General features: G+C 40.9%; 1 protein-coding gene across 5 annotated transcripts in view; it reads right to left on the reverse strand.

Moving 5' to 3' along the window:
• The window catches only part of NHSL1 (NHS like 1), a 242955-nt gene that overhangs the window by 33856 nt on the left and 191733 nt on the right, over nt 1–17366 (reverse strand). For all 5 annotated transcript variants that reach the window (XM_045010882.1, XM_045010881.1, XM_045010880.1 and 2 more), the window contains exon 3: nt 4719–4843. In XM_045010882.1, coding sequence (XP_044866817.1) covers nt 4719–4843 — 125 coding nt within the window. The remainder of the gene's footprint in view (nt 1–4718; nt 4844–17366) is intronic.

The raw sequence follows: 17366 nt of genomic DNA on the forward strand, positions 1-17366 counted from the left end.
ATTTAACATCACTTTTGTTGGTGGTGGTTTTTGTTTGTTTTTACAAAGAAAACAGCAGCAAGTGAGGAACAAAGAATAAAAGCACAGTAAGATTCCAGATATGCTAATGCTACAGTAACATCAAGCTGCAACTAGGACAGCTGGATGCTTCCATTGTGGCTAGGTACCTTGAGGCTCCATGGAACCAAGGAACAGCAGGCGCTAATGCAAGACTGAGATATGCAGTCTAACAGACTAGACTGTTGAGTGAGAGAAAAAGAAAGAAAGAAAGAGAATGAGTGAAAAAGAGAATGAATGAGAAAAAACATGTAAAAAGACAAACATATTTAAATTATATAGTATAATACACACTTTCAGAAAGCAAGGGGGAATCAGCAAAAACAATGAGGAGTCCTTGTGGCATCTTAGAGACTAACAAATTTATTTAGGCATGACTCCTCATTGGCTTTACAGACTAACAGGGCTACCACTCTAAAAGGGGGAGTCAGTGATTGAAGTAACACCTTCTTTGTTACTAGGAAACCAGATAAGCACAGGCCACTGAGAGTGATGGTCTTCTTTTACAAAAAGAGAATCCGTAAGACTAATCCAGTCTTTACTATTGAGATTTAAAATACAAAGGGACAAATTCATCCTTAATGAACTACACTTAGGCCTTGTTTACACTGCCATTTTACAGCGCTGAAACTTTCCCCCTCGGGGGTGTGAAAAAACACCTCCCTGAGTGCTGCAAGTTTCAGCGCTGGAAAGTGGCAGTGTAGACAGTGCACCAGCGCTGGGAGCTACACCCCTATGGAGGTGGGGTTTTTTTACAGCTCTGGGAGAGCGCTCTCCCGGCACTGGTGCCGTGACTACGCAGCCATGTTAAAGCGCTGCCGCGGTAGCGCTTTAATGTCGGTAGTGAAGACATACCCTCGTGGAGTTACACAAGGAAACTATTTAGTTCATATTGTGTGTACTGTAATTTAGAAGCCTTTCCATGAGAAAAAAAGGGCAGTGTAAATATTTTGTATTATACAAACTCTCTTTCAGAAAACCATACTCGTTTATTCAGTTTCTCGTTTTTTTAAAAAATGGATAAACTCGCCTATACATCCCTGACAGTTCACTGGAATAGTCCTCTAGAATACCAGACACTCTGCCAATCCAAACCTTTCCTAAGCAGACAGTGTAGTGTTTTTTGATGTGATCATCATCCTCTGGTGACTTAGCTGAGAGAACTATACTTACACTTGTACCATGATTTCATGTCAACTGTCTAGAAAATAAAGAATTATCCAGCTACATTACCTAGTCTCCCAGAAATTTTTAGAGAGCATGGAAACTTCGGATAAGTCCATTATCTGAAATTACCATGCTTTATAATATACTTTTCCTGAAGCAAAAATGGAATAATGCCAATTTAGGGGAAAGTTTTCAAACAGTAAATGAGAATTCATTGATCCATTCACTATTCTATTACTCTCCAATTACAACACTGAAATATGTCATTCTTCTGATCTGCCTGTTAAACGTTTGCTTTGATTGCTTTTGATGAAAGCTTTCTAATGATATCTGCTGTTTATGAAGAGGGGATGTTTTTGCTGTTTGAATCAGTCGTGCTGCAATATGGAAGAATTCTGAGCTCAAATCCAGACTGTTGCTTGAGTACTTTTCTAACCCCATAAATTAAAACTTATGGGCTCAAGTCCCATTTACAGCTACATTCTTAGAAGCCTTTGACTTTTTTACCAATGGGATTAAACTTCAATTTTAGAGAATGGTTTTTGAGAGGTGGTAATTTCAAACAAAGTAAAATTCTAGAATATCACTTTAAAGTTAAAAAAAAGTTGCTACAGATGCAAAAAAAACATGAACCATTGAAACTCTACAGTATGAAGGGAGAGCCACACTGCAATTTTGCTAATAGGTAAAATCCTACTAAGTTTTTAAGCTAGAGTGAGAGAGCTAATGGTGCTCAGTTAATTAGTGCCACTAAAAACTGTGTCAACCTTGCATCTGTCTATCCTCCTTCACACTAAACCATGCTTTGAGTAACACAGATTAAGAGGAAGTTGTTTTAATTTGAAATAGAAATGCTATTCACTCAATGAATTGTAATCATTTACAGTTAAACATTTCAGAACGCATAGACTAACTGAACAAAATATTAGCAATTCCTTTATTAATAATTTTAAAACAACATACCACAGAAACCTTAAGGATGACAGTGTTTAGTCTCTAAGCAGAATTATCCATGGCAATTAGTCCTTAGTAGGTCTGCTCACCTATAAACAACCTTAATGTTACATCATACCTCACTAGTTTTACAAATGCAGTTCTGTGGACTATCTATCTATAAGGACCGCAATACTAACTAGGACAACCAGATACTTAAAATAGCTTAAAAACACACACAAACACACACACACAGCAACAGCTATGAACACATGTAGACAATAGTTTTTATAATAAAGAGCACATATTGTATTATGACTCCTAGTGATTTCAATAGGTCTTTGCAGATTATCATCATTGTAATATTCTTACTTCCATACTGCATACACAATGGGTTTAAATGAGATGTTACAATGGATACTGTTAAAGCACAGCAAGAATAGTTGAAGTTTCTACAAAGCCACAGCCCTGTCATTGATGTGAGGCAATGTGGACAATGGAAGTGGGAAAACTATATGATATTATCAGTCACTTTACATTGAATTCAAAGGACCGGCAGACCTCACAGTGTAGTCACAATTTATATACTGACACACATACGCAAACACATGGTATAATGTTAGTATTAAACAACCAAAAAGAGAAACTAAACTACCATAAAGATAAGGGCTGTGATACGAACTGACAAAAGAATGCCAGGTTATTGCTGGGCGGGCAATATTTTGTACCAAGATATCACAGGATACAATAACTTGGATAATACATGCGCGGCAACACTTACGCACAATGTTAAGGAGTTAAGGACAGCTTACCATTTCGCAGATTGGAATTTTCTTGCTTTTATACAGTTAACTCAGAACTTTAATATTAATGCAACATAGTGTTTCTGTAGTTGAAATGACCAAAATCACATGAAGACTACAAAACCATCTTAACCATCTTATAGCTAAAACTGTCCCTTCCATCACACTTCATTTGTTTCAGTAATTTCCAGGTTCTGAGACAATTGCCCAGCGTTGCTGAGCTGAGACAGGGAACATAATACGAAGCAAACTGACATGCAGTGAGCCAAACCAATATCAATATGAGATCTTTCATTTCCTTGGAATTCATTACAGAGAGATGGGATACATTAGGACAGAACTTCTGAGTACTGAAATGACATGGAGGGAGGAATAGCTCAGCACTTTGAGCATTTGGGGGGAGCGATAGCTCGGTGGTTTGAGCACTGGCCTGCTAAACCCAGGGTTGAGAGTTCAATCCTTGAGGGGGCCACTTAGGGATCTGGGGCAAAATCAGTACTTGGTCCTGCTAGTGAAGGCAGGGGGCTAGACTCAATGACCCTTCGGGGGGTCCCTTCCAGTTCTAGGAGATGGGTATATCTCCATTATTAAAATAAATTAAAAAAAAAAAGACAACCACATTACACCAGGGTATGAAGTCAGTGTACTCGTGTGAACACAATCATGTTGTGTACCTGGGTTAATGGCCCCACCTGATACTTTATCATAAAAAGATTAGTAAAAACTAACATGACCCTATTTCAAAACAGCTGCCATTGTTAATACATAAGATACACCTTCTCCCTGGAACATTACCAGGCCATTCACACTGTCATCCTTGTATTACACTAATGGGAACTTTATTTACATATAGATATATATAGTCAGAGCTAGGATTTTCAAAGAGCCTAAGGAAGTTAGATGCCCAACTTTTATTAGCACCTAACTCCCTTAAACTTCTTTATAAATCTCAGCCTATATAAATAATATGAAGAGCAGGTTTTATAGTCCACTTAATGAATTCTTCCCAATCTCCTGCATCCTTATTAGGGCTGTCAATTAATCGTAGCTAACGCAAGCGATTAACACAAAACAAATTAACTAGATTTAAAAAATATCCATGATTCAATGCAGTTTTAATCACACTGTTAGACAATAATAGAATACCAATTTAAAATAATAATAAATATATTTTGGATTTTTTCTACATTTTCAAATATAGTGATTTCAATTACAAAACAGAATACAAAGTATGCAGTTTTCACTTTGTTATTATTTTTTATTACAAATATTTGCACTGTAAAAAAAATAAAAAATAATATTTTTCAATTCACCTCACACAAGTACTGTAGTGCGATCTCTTTATTGTGTAAGTGCAACTTACAAATGTAGAATTTTAGAGCCTACAAGTCCACTCAGTCCTACTTCTTGTTCAGCCAATCATTAAGACAAAAAAGTTTGTTTACGTTTACAGGAGATAATGCTGCCTGCTTTTTATTTACAATGTCACCTGTAAGTAAGAACAGGCGTGAGAAGGGAGAACAGGAATGGCACTTTTGTAGCCAGCATTGCAAGTTATTTATGTGCCAGATATACTTAATATTTATATGTCCCTTCATGCTTCAACCACCATTCCAGAGGACATGTTTCCATGCTGAATTTAAATTGGTATTCTATATTGTTTAACAGTGCAATTAAAACTGCGAATAATTGCAACTTTTTTTTTTAAATTTTGAAATTGCGTGTGTTTTTTAATCATTTGACAGCCCTATTCCTTACCTTTCGTTCAATTTCTTCATAATCATCTTGGTAACTTCCACAGGCTGCACTAGAAGAAGAGAAGGTTGGACCCTGAGAGTAATATTGAGAACTTCGATAGCCATCCCTCCGCAGCTTGTCACATTCTGCACATGGAAGAGGAAGAAACGAAAAAAAAGAAGATAGATAACATTTTATTCCCATTCTCTTACTTGTATCCAGTGTCTAGTGTAAGAAAGGCATAGGGATCAGAGTCAGATTAATTTATTTTTACCTCTAAGCATAAAACTCACTTGATATAAATGTACATAGTATAAAGCTTGATACATATGAGTCTAATTGTAACTGAGCATTACAATAACAACTAATCCTTATCTGTCTGTAGTCATCCCTAATATTTTTTTCTGGCCAGTTTCTAATATGAATTATAACACTAGATTGCAGACATCATACATACATTCTATTTTTCATTAAGTATGCACAGGAGTAATTACACATGTACATCAGTTCATATATACATACATCCATCTACTGATAGCATATTACAAAGGCCAATACCTGTTGCTTTTTTACTGTACAGCAAATCTAAAAAGAAAATACATGATATTTACTGAGAGTATGGTGATGTACACTTCTACAGTACATTACCATTGTCAAACAGATAATAGGATACTATTTTGAAGTTCTATACCTATAGGTATAGGATAGATATAATTTATTTCGGGAGACAGGATCTCTAGAAATACTATAAATAAGAGGGAGAGCGAGAAAGAGAATTTTCTTTAAGCGTGGTCGGGCTCAGTGTCTTGACAGATGGCAGCGTACTACAGTACGGGAGATGAAAGTGTGCTAGCAACAGTGAGGGTCTCATTTGCCAGGCTGGTAGACCTCCATAATGTACCCTACACTTGGAGTGAGGCTATTGCTCACTACTCAAGCACCATCTGCTACGTGGCTTTGGCACTGACCAATCGTCTAGCCTCCCAATCTGGGGAAGACACAACCCTTACAGTGTTTTTAAAAAGAGAGGCAGGAGTGTAAATTATAGGGATCCTTAGAACCTCAGGTCAGCCTTTGTCAGGCCACGTGGGAAGAGTGTAAAGTGAAGAGTCTTTCATGTAGAGGAGGAATATAGAGTAAAATTGAGAGAGGGATAAAAAAAAACAAAAACCAACAACCCAAATTGGCCAAAATCCCAGTATCACTTCATTTCCCTGAATAAAATTTCTGTAGCTGTGTTCCTGTCTGTGTACTTTTCTTAATTGATATTCAGTGTGATTGTGCTCAAGATTAACAGATGCTGGAGCATAAGGAAAAATTAAATGTTCAAGATGTGACGACCAAACTAATCTGCCCAGTCAAACTGTGAGTTTTGCATTTCCAGAGACTGAAGTCTGAATCTGTGGCGAGATTAGCAAAGCACAAATAAAAATAAGTATTTATTACACCTCTACCTAAGTAACTGAAACGTCTCCTGTATAGTGGGCATTGTCATGATGCAAACAGCTTTTGTCATTACTTACTGGAGAAGAGGTGTTTTGAGAATTAACATTTTTGTGCCTGCTTCACTCCTTACCGTTTGACCTATTTGCGTGTGTGTATACATATATATAAATAAAAACTTCATTTTTTTCTGAATTGAGGGCACCTTTTAAGGAGGAATTTTGCTTGGCGAATCATTAAATGGAGTTACAACTTGCAACCAGAGAATAATTTGGCTTTGTTTTTACTGTTTATTCAAAAGAGTCTCAAATCTTATATTCTACAAATTAGGTTTTCCCCACTGATTCCTCTACTGTTTTCAACAAGACATCCATAAAGTAGTTTGTGGATGGCAAGGAATATCATACTCTAAGACAGCCTCCAAAACAGAAATCCCTTTTACTGAATACAGGCATCTAATTCTGTGAGACAAAGCCTGTTTTAAATTGCAATGTTTTTAATGGAATGCAATACCAAGTTTCACAATTAACTTAGAGGTGGGGGGAGAACAAGATTATGGCACATGATCTTCCCTGCCCCATGAACGCATCATATTACAAGACTACATATTTTGTTCAAGGTCTGGTGTTCTTGCTGTGAAGTTGCACAATTGTCTTGGTTTCTAAATCATGGCTTTGTACAATAAAGACAGAGTATTGTGTTTAGTGGCCCCTTCTGCTAGTATGTTCCAATCTATACCCAAGAGCAGCTACTTTTTACCTCACTGTAACTAAACCGGGAACACCTAAAATGAAGACGACAAATATGTAGAATGATACTGCAAAAGACAACAGACCCCAAATATTACCCCCTAAAAAAATGAAGGTGCAGCTTTTAAAGATCACTTGCAAAGTAAAATACAGAAGGTGTGTGGGCTGTAATTGTTGTGAGTGTAACAGATGGCAGTTTCCTGCAATGTCCTAATTAAACATTATTGAATTAAATTTAAATATTTTAGGAGTACATTGTGTTAAAAATGTAATTGTTTATGCATAATTGAGGTACTGTATGTAACACTGCTCTACAGCCAAAATGCTTCTGAAATAAATGTAGTCAAACTTTACTAATTCTGGGTCACTGAGAACGAAAATGATGCTTAAAATTGTTGATTGGCTCTAGTTTTCAAGATATACTATTGGGTCAGTATATACGACCCTTGACTTGGGAATAGCGGAGGATAAGTGAGTTATAAAGGGAAGGGATCTCAATTTAAACCAGAAATGACTAAAATACATCTTTGACTGGATCTATGAATAAATCTATGACTGGGTTTGGACAGTACTTGCTTTTTAGGCAAAACAATGAATGATGCAATCTGAAGCTGGTATTGCGTCATACATGATATGAATTGCATAATGTTATTCCTAGAAGTCATGGACGATGCAATCATAACGAAGCTTACAGCACTCTGCTGAACAAATTGCCCTATATCAGCTCTAGAAATCATACAGTGTCGTGCTCTCTTATTTGTCAGTGTTTGATTTTGCAAAGGGACACATTTCTGTTTAGCCAAAGTGAGCAGAGATGCCTCGTACTTGTGTGAACAGTGCAGATAACTTCTGCTATGTTTGTGGTGAAGTGACTTTTGCATCACAAAAGCGCAGTATAACCACTATGGTTAAGAAAGCCTACCACCTTTATTTTGGCTGCAAAATTGGAGATCAGGACAAGAGGTGGGCCCCACACATATGCTGCAACACTTGTGCAACAAATCTTCGCCAGTGGTTCAACAGGAAGAGGAAATCTATGCTTTTTGCAGTGCCAATGATTTGGAGAGAGCCAACAGATCATATCAGCAATTGTTACTTCTGCATGGTGCCTCCAGTTGGGAAAGGTGTGTCAAAGAAGAAAAAGTGGACTGTGCATTATCCAAACATTCCATCAGCTATACGCCCAGTACCCCACGGAGAAGGACTGCCGGTTCCTGATACACCAGAATCATTCTCACTTGAGTCAGACGAGGAAGAGGATGAAACTTCTGGTCCTGAACCATCAATGTCACAGGACCCACATTTTCTCCCATCCTCCTCCTCTGAACCACACCTCATAACACAAGGTGAACTGAAAGACCTTTTCAGGGATTTGGAACTACCCAAGAGTAAGGCAGAGCTGTTGGGCTCCAGACTACAGCAGTGGAATCTCCTGGCAGGTGATGTTAGGGTTTCCATGTTCTGTGACCGTCAAAAGGATCTTGTCCCATTCTTCTACATGGAAGGTGATCTTGTAGCCTGCAACAACATCGATGGTGTGATGGCAGCCCTCAACATCGTTCACGATCCAGATGAGTGGAGACTGTTCGTTGATTCATCGAAGACGAGTCTTAAAGCTGTTTTTACTGCATAATGGCAATGTTTTGCCATCAATTCCAGTTGGTCATGCAGTCCATATGAAGGAAACCTATGACAACATGAAACAACTTTTGAGGTGCATAAACTATGACCAACATCAGTGGCAGTTTTGTGGCGATTTGAAGGTTGTTGCTCTCTTGCTTGGTCTGCAGACTGGATACACAAAGTACTGCTGTTTTCTCTGCGAATGGGATAGTCGTGCAAGAGATTCCCACTACATCAAGAAAGACTGGCCACTCCGACAGTCATTGGAGCCTGGGAGGAAAAGTGTTCAGCATCCACCACTTGTTGAATCAAGGAAGATTTTGTTACCACCCTTACACATCAAGTTGGGTCTGATGAAGAACTTTGTCAAGACCATTAACAAAACACAAGCAGCTTTCAAGTACCTCCGTAGAAAATTTCCAAGGTTAAGTGAAGCTAAGATAAAGGAAGGTGTCTTTGTTGGTCCTTAGATTCGTGAACTTCTTCGAGATGATGCATTTGACCATGCACTGCGTGGCAAGGAAAAGACAGCATGGAAAGCCTTCCAGTTAGTGGCAATAAATTTTCTCGGAAACAACAAGGCAGACAACTACAGGTTGTTGGTGGAAAGCCTCCTCAAGGCATACAAAAGCCTTGGCTGCAACATGTCACTAAAGATACATTTTTTGCACTCTCATCTAGATTTTTTTCCACCGAACTGCGGAGCTGTGAGCGACGAGCACGGCGAGCGATTTCACCAGGACATTGCAACAATGGAGAAACGCTATCAGGGCAAATGGAGCCCATCAATGCTTGCAGACTATTGCTGGACAGTGACGAGAGATGCTCCATTTAATGAATACAAGAGACAAGCCAAGAAGCGCCGAGTAGACACTGAATAGGACTAAACTATGTACATAATAGTTTTTTGCCTTTTGTTTCATAATAAATTTTAGTTAGATAACCCTTTTGCTGATTTTTAAAGTGTTATATAAGCAGGACAGGTGAAATATTATCATGTAAAGCAACCATAAACACATGAAAAGACCTAGGTTTACAATTTATGATTAAAACTCTACTATCTACACAATATACATAGACATAAAATGTAAAAACTTAAATACCTTAGAAACAGTAGCCAATCAGTTGTTTTAATTGTCATATTTGAATTCAGCACATCAAAATACATACTAAATAGCACATTTTATCTCTGAAGCAGACGATGTCTCAAAAATTGTAGACCAGTGTAATCTCATGAAGCGGGGGGACCACAGCCCTCCAGGAACTAAGAATAATGGGGAGGTGGTTAGACAAATTCTCTCAGGTTGAAACACATTTAGAGAGCTACCACCACTTGGAGAGATGCTCAAATATACTGGTTCAAACTGGATTTTCTAGGGACTAACAGAGAAAGAAAGGATTTTTGGTTAACTAGCCTGAGTAAAAACTGACTCAGGACTTTCTCTCTGATCCAGCAAATGGACAGGACCTCTAGTCCAAGGGGGCCCCCAAACCTTAGGGAAATGTTGGAAAGACTAATCACCAACCAGAGCCATAAGAATGGCCATATTGGGTCAGACCAATGGTCCATCTAGCCAAGTATCCGGTCTTCCAACAGTGGCCATGGCAGATGCTTCAGAGGGAATGAACAGAACAGGACGATTATCAAGTGATCCATCCCCTGTCACCCAGTCCCAGCTTCTAGCAGTTAGAGGTTTAGGGATACCCAGAGTATGGCGTTGCCTCCCTGACCATCCTGGCTAACAGCTACTGATGGACCTATCCTCCATGAACTTATCTCATTCTTTTCTGAATCTAGTTATAGTTTTGGCATTCACAACATCCCCTGGCAATGAGTCCTTGTTAAGAGTTAGGCTGTGATCTCTGATAAACTTATTAGCATGTGTGTAGGTTCTTTTATTGTTTGTAATATATTTTCTCTTTAATGCTTTTATCTTAAGAATAAAAGTACTTGCTTAGAGGGAACTGTATGGTAACTTCTAACCACTGGCAATTACATTGTGTACCATCTCTGAAGAGGAAAGCACAGCAAGTCTGCTTAGACAGTCTGTCTTTTGCTGGGAATATCACAGCATAGTGATCGGACTGTGCATCATGGAAATACCGTGGTCGGGGTGAGGGTGATGGTCGAAGAGTCTCAGGTTTACAGTGGGTAGCGCTTGCTAGACCACAAACAGCAAATACAGCTTCAGTTGTCCTGAACTGTGACAATTCATTTTTTAGTCTTTGTATGATTTATAAATAGAGCTGGTCAAAATTCTTCACATGGAACATTTTCCTGTTAAAAAGTGGTTTAATCAAAATCAGACTTTTCCACAGATAAATGTTGATTTTGACATAATTTTTGATTTTCTGAACAGGAGAATCTAATGAAAAATATCCTTTTGACATATTGAATTGTGCTGTTGAAATTTCCCATATTAACATATCCAATTAGATACTTTTCGAAATTTTCCATTTAACAAAAATTTTCTATATTTTGCCTTTGTGTTCCATTTTGCAATGGAATGTAATTTCAAGATCTTGACACTTTTTGTGAAAGGAAAACTCAACATTTCAAATAAGTCTATTTATAAGGAAAAACTAAAAGGTTATTTTGAGGGTTGGAGGGGGCGGGGAAGAAAGTTTTGTCTATGCCCGAAGACTTGATGGATGTCTGGAGAACTAGCACATTTATAACATCAGAAATTATTATTATTAAATTTCTGAGTGGCCAGGAATGTGGTAGGTGCCTCACAAAACAAGTAAAACTTAGTCACTTCCCTGAAAAGTGTACAACATGACACAAGTAAAGTCCATAAACAGCCAAGGGAGAAGGTGTGACAAGGAGAGGATGATGTCCAAAAGTGGTTACTCAGTAGGCCACATACACTTCTTGATGAGACTGTTACTTGGATTTTTGTTACCTTTCCTCCCATCAAAGCTTTTGTAAGCTTTGCAGCAGCTGTGAGTATTTATGCAGGATTTCAATGCAACAAGAGAAGTGGCTTGGTAAACAAACTGAAATAGGGAATTCCAAACATAGAATGCAATGTGGGAAGAGGCACAGAGAAGCCTGTGAGAGAAGGAGCCAAGGATAATATTGCTGTCAGAGTACAGAGGGCTGGGGGAGCCACAAATGAAGACCAGTTCAGAGATGAAGGCAGGACTATACAAAGTTGAACCTTGAGGATGAAGACAAAAGAGGAGGTTACTTATCTATAACCGGAGGTTCTTCGAGATGTGTGGCCCTGTCTGTATTCCACATGTAGGCACATATGTGCACCATGCACCAAATCCGGAAGTGTTTCCTAGCAGTGTCCATTGACCCACACGTGGGGTAGTGCATCTCCTTGTGCTCCCACTCGAGGATATAAGATGTAGTGCAGGTCGATGCCACACCAGTTTTCCCGTATATGACTGCATATTCCAGTCCAAATCAGAGGTAGAGAAGGCAGCTAATGGAATATAGATAGAACTCGAAAAACCTCCAGTTACAGGTAAGTAACCTCCTCTTCTTCTCTGAGTGATGGTCCCTATGTGTATTCCACATGTGAGTGACTTGCGAGCAGTGGACAGCACAGAGGTGGGTGCGAGGATGCTAATGGCACTGCGTCTGCAATACGGTATGGCCCATGGTTGCATCCACTGCTGCCACATGCATTATAGCATAATGTGCCGTAAATGTGTGGACAGAGCACCATATTGTGGCCCGGCAGATGTCCTGTTATGGCACATCCACTACTGAGGCTGAGGAGGTGGCCTGTACCCATGTAGAATGGGCTGTTACTCTGCCAAGAGGAGGGAGGTTGGAGCATTTGTAGCACTCACAAGGATGCACCCTGAGACCTATTTAGATACCTGTTGGGGAGACAGGGCCTGTCCCTTTAACTGTTCAGCGATGTCAATGAAAAGACCTGGCGACTTCCGGAAGGGGCCTGTGGCGGTAGAACACCAGTACGCGTTGAGGGAGTGCAGGGCCCTGTCAGCGGGGCAGGTGTGTGGTTTCAGATGGAACACAGGCAAGGAGATGGATTGACTGAGATGAAATTCTGACATTACCTTAGGAAGGAATTTGGAATGTAGACTTAAGGAGACCTTGTCTTGTGAAATACCATGGTGGGGAGGAGAGGGGGGGCTGCCATCGTGGCTCATTTGGCGGTGATGGCAACGAAGAATGCCACTTTCCTAGCGAGGTGGGTCAGGGAGCAAGTCACCATGGGTTCAGGGTGTGGTCTGCTGAGGGTAGAGAGAACAGCATTAAGGTCCATGGAGGTGTGGACTTCACAACCAGTGGAAATGTGTTATTCAAGCCCCTCATGAAGCATACCAAAGTGGTAAGGGGGTATAAAGACAAAGGTGTCATCCACTGGCAGGAGAAAGGCGCTAAGTGCAGCCAGGCGTACTTGAATAGAGTTGAGACTCCAGACCCATGGTTTGAGGCTGAGAAGATAGTCGAGGATGATCATTGTGTCCCCCAAAGTGGTAGTGGCAATGGGCCCACTCTATGAAGCATCTTCACTTAGCGCGGTACCAGGTTCTGGTGGATTCCCTCCTGCTTTGGGTGAGGCTCTGCCAAATCAGGGCAGAGCATGTGTGGTCTACACTTGACACACATCCAAATACCAGGCTGGGAGGTGAAGAATGTCCAGATTGGGATGGCACTGTCTGCCCCGATCTTGGGTAAGGAGATCCTGGAGTGTGCAGAGAGATACTGGTGGTTGGGTGGAGACCCTCAGGAGGTCGGTGAACCAGAACTGCCGGGGCCAACAGGGCGCTATGAGGATGTCGGTGGCACTGTCCTGGTGAATCTTGTGAAGAACCTGTGGCAGAAGGGGAATGGGAGGAAAGGCATGGCGAAGGTCACCCTTCCAGGAGAGGAGGAGAGCATCACCTCAAGAGCCCTTGCCTAGAGCTCCGCTAGAGCAAAAGAGGCAAAGAGTTACCAGCAGGGCATCCCCCACCCTGCAGAGAGGTCATTGAGCATGGCATTGTGTATCGAACCATTGTACATCACTGGGGTATAGAGTTCTGCTGAGAACTAGGCAGGTGGGAGGGCGATGAGGTGAGGAGAGGGACTCTATGAAGCATCTGTGGTGGATGATCTCCACTGCCCAACTGTCCCTGGTGATTTTGCCTCAATGACTTGGGATGCGGTGCTTGGCACTGAAGAAGGTTCACTGCTCTTGACCCAAGCGTCAAAACTGGCCCTGGGCCTGTGGTTGGGAAAAGGTCGAGGAGGCGGTCATAACGGCGGTGGGGAAACAAGGCCTCAAAGTGCTGTTGCCAAAGTGGGAGCTTTTCCAGGCACTGGTAGTACGGTGGGTAAGAGGAGTGTGGCCACAGGAAAAAGGGTTGTTTCTGGTGTCTGTGTCATGGAGTGTAGATGCCAAGGGAACACCTTGAAGAGATTGGTCTCATCGAAAGGGAGGTCGCTGACTGGATTTTTGACCTCTCTAGGGAAGCTGGAAGATAGAGCCACGAGTTCCTGCGCATGACTGTGCTGGTGGGCTAGTGACCGAGAGGCAGTGTTGGCTGCGTCCACTACTCCCTGGAGGGCCACTTTGGTTACCAGTCCCCTTTGTCCACCAGCATCTGGAACCACTCCTGGAGTTCTAGCAGAAGCTTGTTCTTGAACTCTGCTAGCCTGTCGTAGCTGTTAAAATCATACTTGGCTAGCACAGCCTGGTCGTTTGCAACACGGAACTGCAGTCCCATGGATGAAAAGACCTTCCTGCCCATCAGGTCCAGTCTCTTGGCCACCTTTTGGGAGGGGCAGACTTTTGCAGCTGCTGCCACGCCCGTTCTGCAGCCACCTGAACAACCAGGGAATTGGGAGCAAGCTGGGGAAATAAGAAATCATCTCCCTTAGCTAGCACAAAGAACCCCCTCTCTGCTCTCTTGGGTGTTGGTGCACATGAGGCTGGCATGTGCCACACTGCATGGGCTGGCTCCAGGATGGTCTCACTGATTGGGAATTCCACCCTGGAGAAGCCCTAAACACTGTAGTAATTTAAAAAAGTTCTTGGAGTTATAACTTTGTAAACTCCTATGGTTAGCAAGGGAATCACTAAATGAAGATGAACAGACAAAAAAAGAGTAGAGCCAATTCTAATTCTTGAAACCAGAAACTCCCAATCAAAGCTGATGATCAAAACTGTAGCTATACCTGTGTGTGCTTATTTATAGGCTCATGCACCATCTTTCTAGTGCTGATCCTTGTTTCTCTTCTTGTATAGTAATATTTACAGCTTCCAGGCCCTACCTACACTACAAGTATAACTGTTTAAAAATTATTGTGGTCAAAGGTGTTATAACATGGTTTATTCTTGCAAGTGTGAAAGGGGGGGGGGAAATTACAACCCCTGTCAGAGAGACATGCTTTATCTAAAGTTGTTATTGGGGTGGTTTTGTTTGTTTTGTTCACACAGACAGGGTTTATTTATTTAATTAACTTTTAACCAGTGATGGTAGAAATATGGTCAGAAACCTCTGAAAGACTCACAGGTCATTTTTACATATGTAATAAAAGATTAGGTGTGTTCCTGGGAGGTACCTTACTGAAGGAAATGTTTTTAAGCAGTCAATGGTGCTATATATAAGACTGCAATTTAGTCACGGAATCCATGACTTCCGCCAGCACCAGTTGGGAGCTGCAGGGTCCCCTGCCACCTGCGGAGGCAGGAAGCTGTGGGGTACCCCTGCCGCCTGGCAGGCAGACCCCCGCTGCTCCCGGCCTCCCCAGGCAGCAAGTGGGACCCCCTGCTGCTTGGAGCTGCCAGTGGAGGGGGCCTGTGGATCTCCAAGCCCCTACAGGTGGTGGGAGCCCCTGGAGCTCCCAGCCCACCAGCAGCTGCCCAGGCTCCCATTTTGTCATCGATATTTTTAGTAAAAGTTTAGTAACATTCCGTGAACTTTTCATTATTGCCCGTGACTTTTACTAAAAATATCCATGACAAAAATCTTAGCCTTAGCTATATATAAGTGTTTTCTCATAATTGCTGGTCCTTTTACTACCCCACACACTGCTATATTCTGGTGCACGGCAAAGCCAGTCACAGACCATGCATAAGTTGTTCACAGTACTCTCCCCATTACATAAGGCTGTTGTTCAGAGCAGGGATTCTGTAGACAGTATTAGTGTAGTGTGTCAAAGTGGAGTTCACAGTGAGGCTTCGGTGGAATTCAGTGCAGCCCTATAACAGAATGACATCAAAAACCAAGAGCTAAGAATTGTTCCACAATTAAGTGAACTTTTTATCTGTAAAAGTTATTAAAATCTGTTGGACAGGGTTAAAGATTAGACTCCACTTGAACAACTGGACTTGTTGGTTGCAAATTCTTAACACCCTCTGTGGTATGTACCCAGACCAATCCTATGAAAATGCTAGAGAAAAACTCATAAACCTGGAAAAGATTTCACGTCATTTTTGTACTAGAGACAACTCCCATCTCATATCAAACTCTAGCTGACCCTCAATAGTTAATGCACAGTAGTAACTACTGCATACATTAGCAATTTACTGCATTTCAAACAACTTGAGACCATATTCTTACACCATAATTTGAGTCACAGATCAATTGAGTGAACAGAAGGCACAGAACTGATACCTCATTAATTCATTTGACATGGTATTACTGTGAAAAAACAGGATTAACTTATGCACTGTCTGACTAATCAGACAGACACACTGCATTTCTCAATGCCAAAAGAGGGTGCATGTATTGGGGGAGGGCCGGAAGGATTTTTGTGCAGCTTCTCCGCTGTTCCAGTCTTATCATTTAGTTAATATTTCATACCAGCAGAATTTCAAACAGCTAAAACTAATCTCCATACCTTGAAAATTTATGTGACGCAAAATTTACTGCCATATAGACCAACTGCTAAACAGACAGTAGAACTGAACAGCGTGACATGGATTTACAGTCATTTCTGAATGTTTTTCATACAGTTATATTTGCTATAAATTCCAAGAAGATACAATTTCCCAAATTGTCATGTGTTTTTTTGTACCTAACACAAACCCACATAGCTTATGTGCTGTTTGTGTGCCTTCAGGTACGTACTACACTTTAACCCTTTGGAGACTACATGTTATATGCCTGATCATTGCTTACAAAAGTAATCTTAATGGGATTACTTGTGTAAGTAAACTTTGCTTGCATAAGCAAGGGTTTCAGCATAAGTCCCAAATCCAGTATGCCTATATATAATACACATCCACATACAAGTAATCCCATTTCTCCATATTTTAAGCATTTATCGGTTATCAGTAAAAATGCCTGCGTTCCCTGAATTAATTTAACAATGGATACTTACAAAATTAAAAAAGACATTTTGGGTAGTTAAAGCAAAAGAAATAATTATTGCTCAGAAACGCCTCCATCAGGCGTCTTGTCTTGCATCCAAGGATAATTAATTCAACTACAACTTCAGACCAACTGATAAAATCCCAAATTAACTGCCAGCTGGACCACGGCAATTTCTACCAGCACTGCATGCATGGCAGAGCAGATGTCTCGATGCAAAGCTGCCTCAGTAGAGGAAGCTCTATGGACCAAGAAGAGAAGAGGGAGGAAAAGAACACACAGGGGCTGCCTTTGTACTAGAGGTCTTTTCTTTTGCTGAAGGAAAAAATGAACAAGTGACAAGCTGACAGCTGGATTTGCATGCCTGAAAAATTAGCTTGGCTAAATTCAGGGTGACTTCTTGGCACAGCCTTTCTCACTGCGACTTGTATCTGAAGGATGGGTTGGGGGATCATGGAGAAGGGCTATTAATTGTAATAGTCAGCTGAACTGTCAACCACAGAAATAAATCTGCTGACCAATATATGAAAACACATTTATCTATTCATTGCACACATTATTGGAA

The sequence above is a fragment of the Mauremys mutica genome, chromosome 3 (assembly GCF_020497125.1).
Source record: "Mauremys mutica isolate MM-2020 ecotype Southern chromosome 3, ASM2049712v1, whole genome shotgun sequence".
Lineage (NCBI taxonomy): Eukaryota > Metazoa > Chordata > Testudines > Geoemydidae > Mauremys > Mauremys mutica.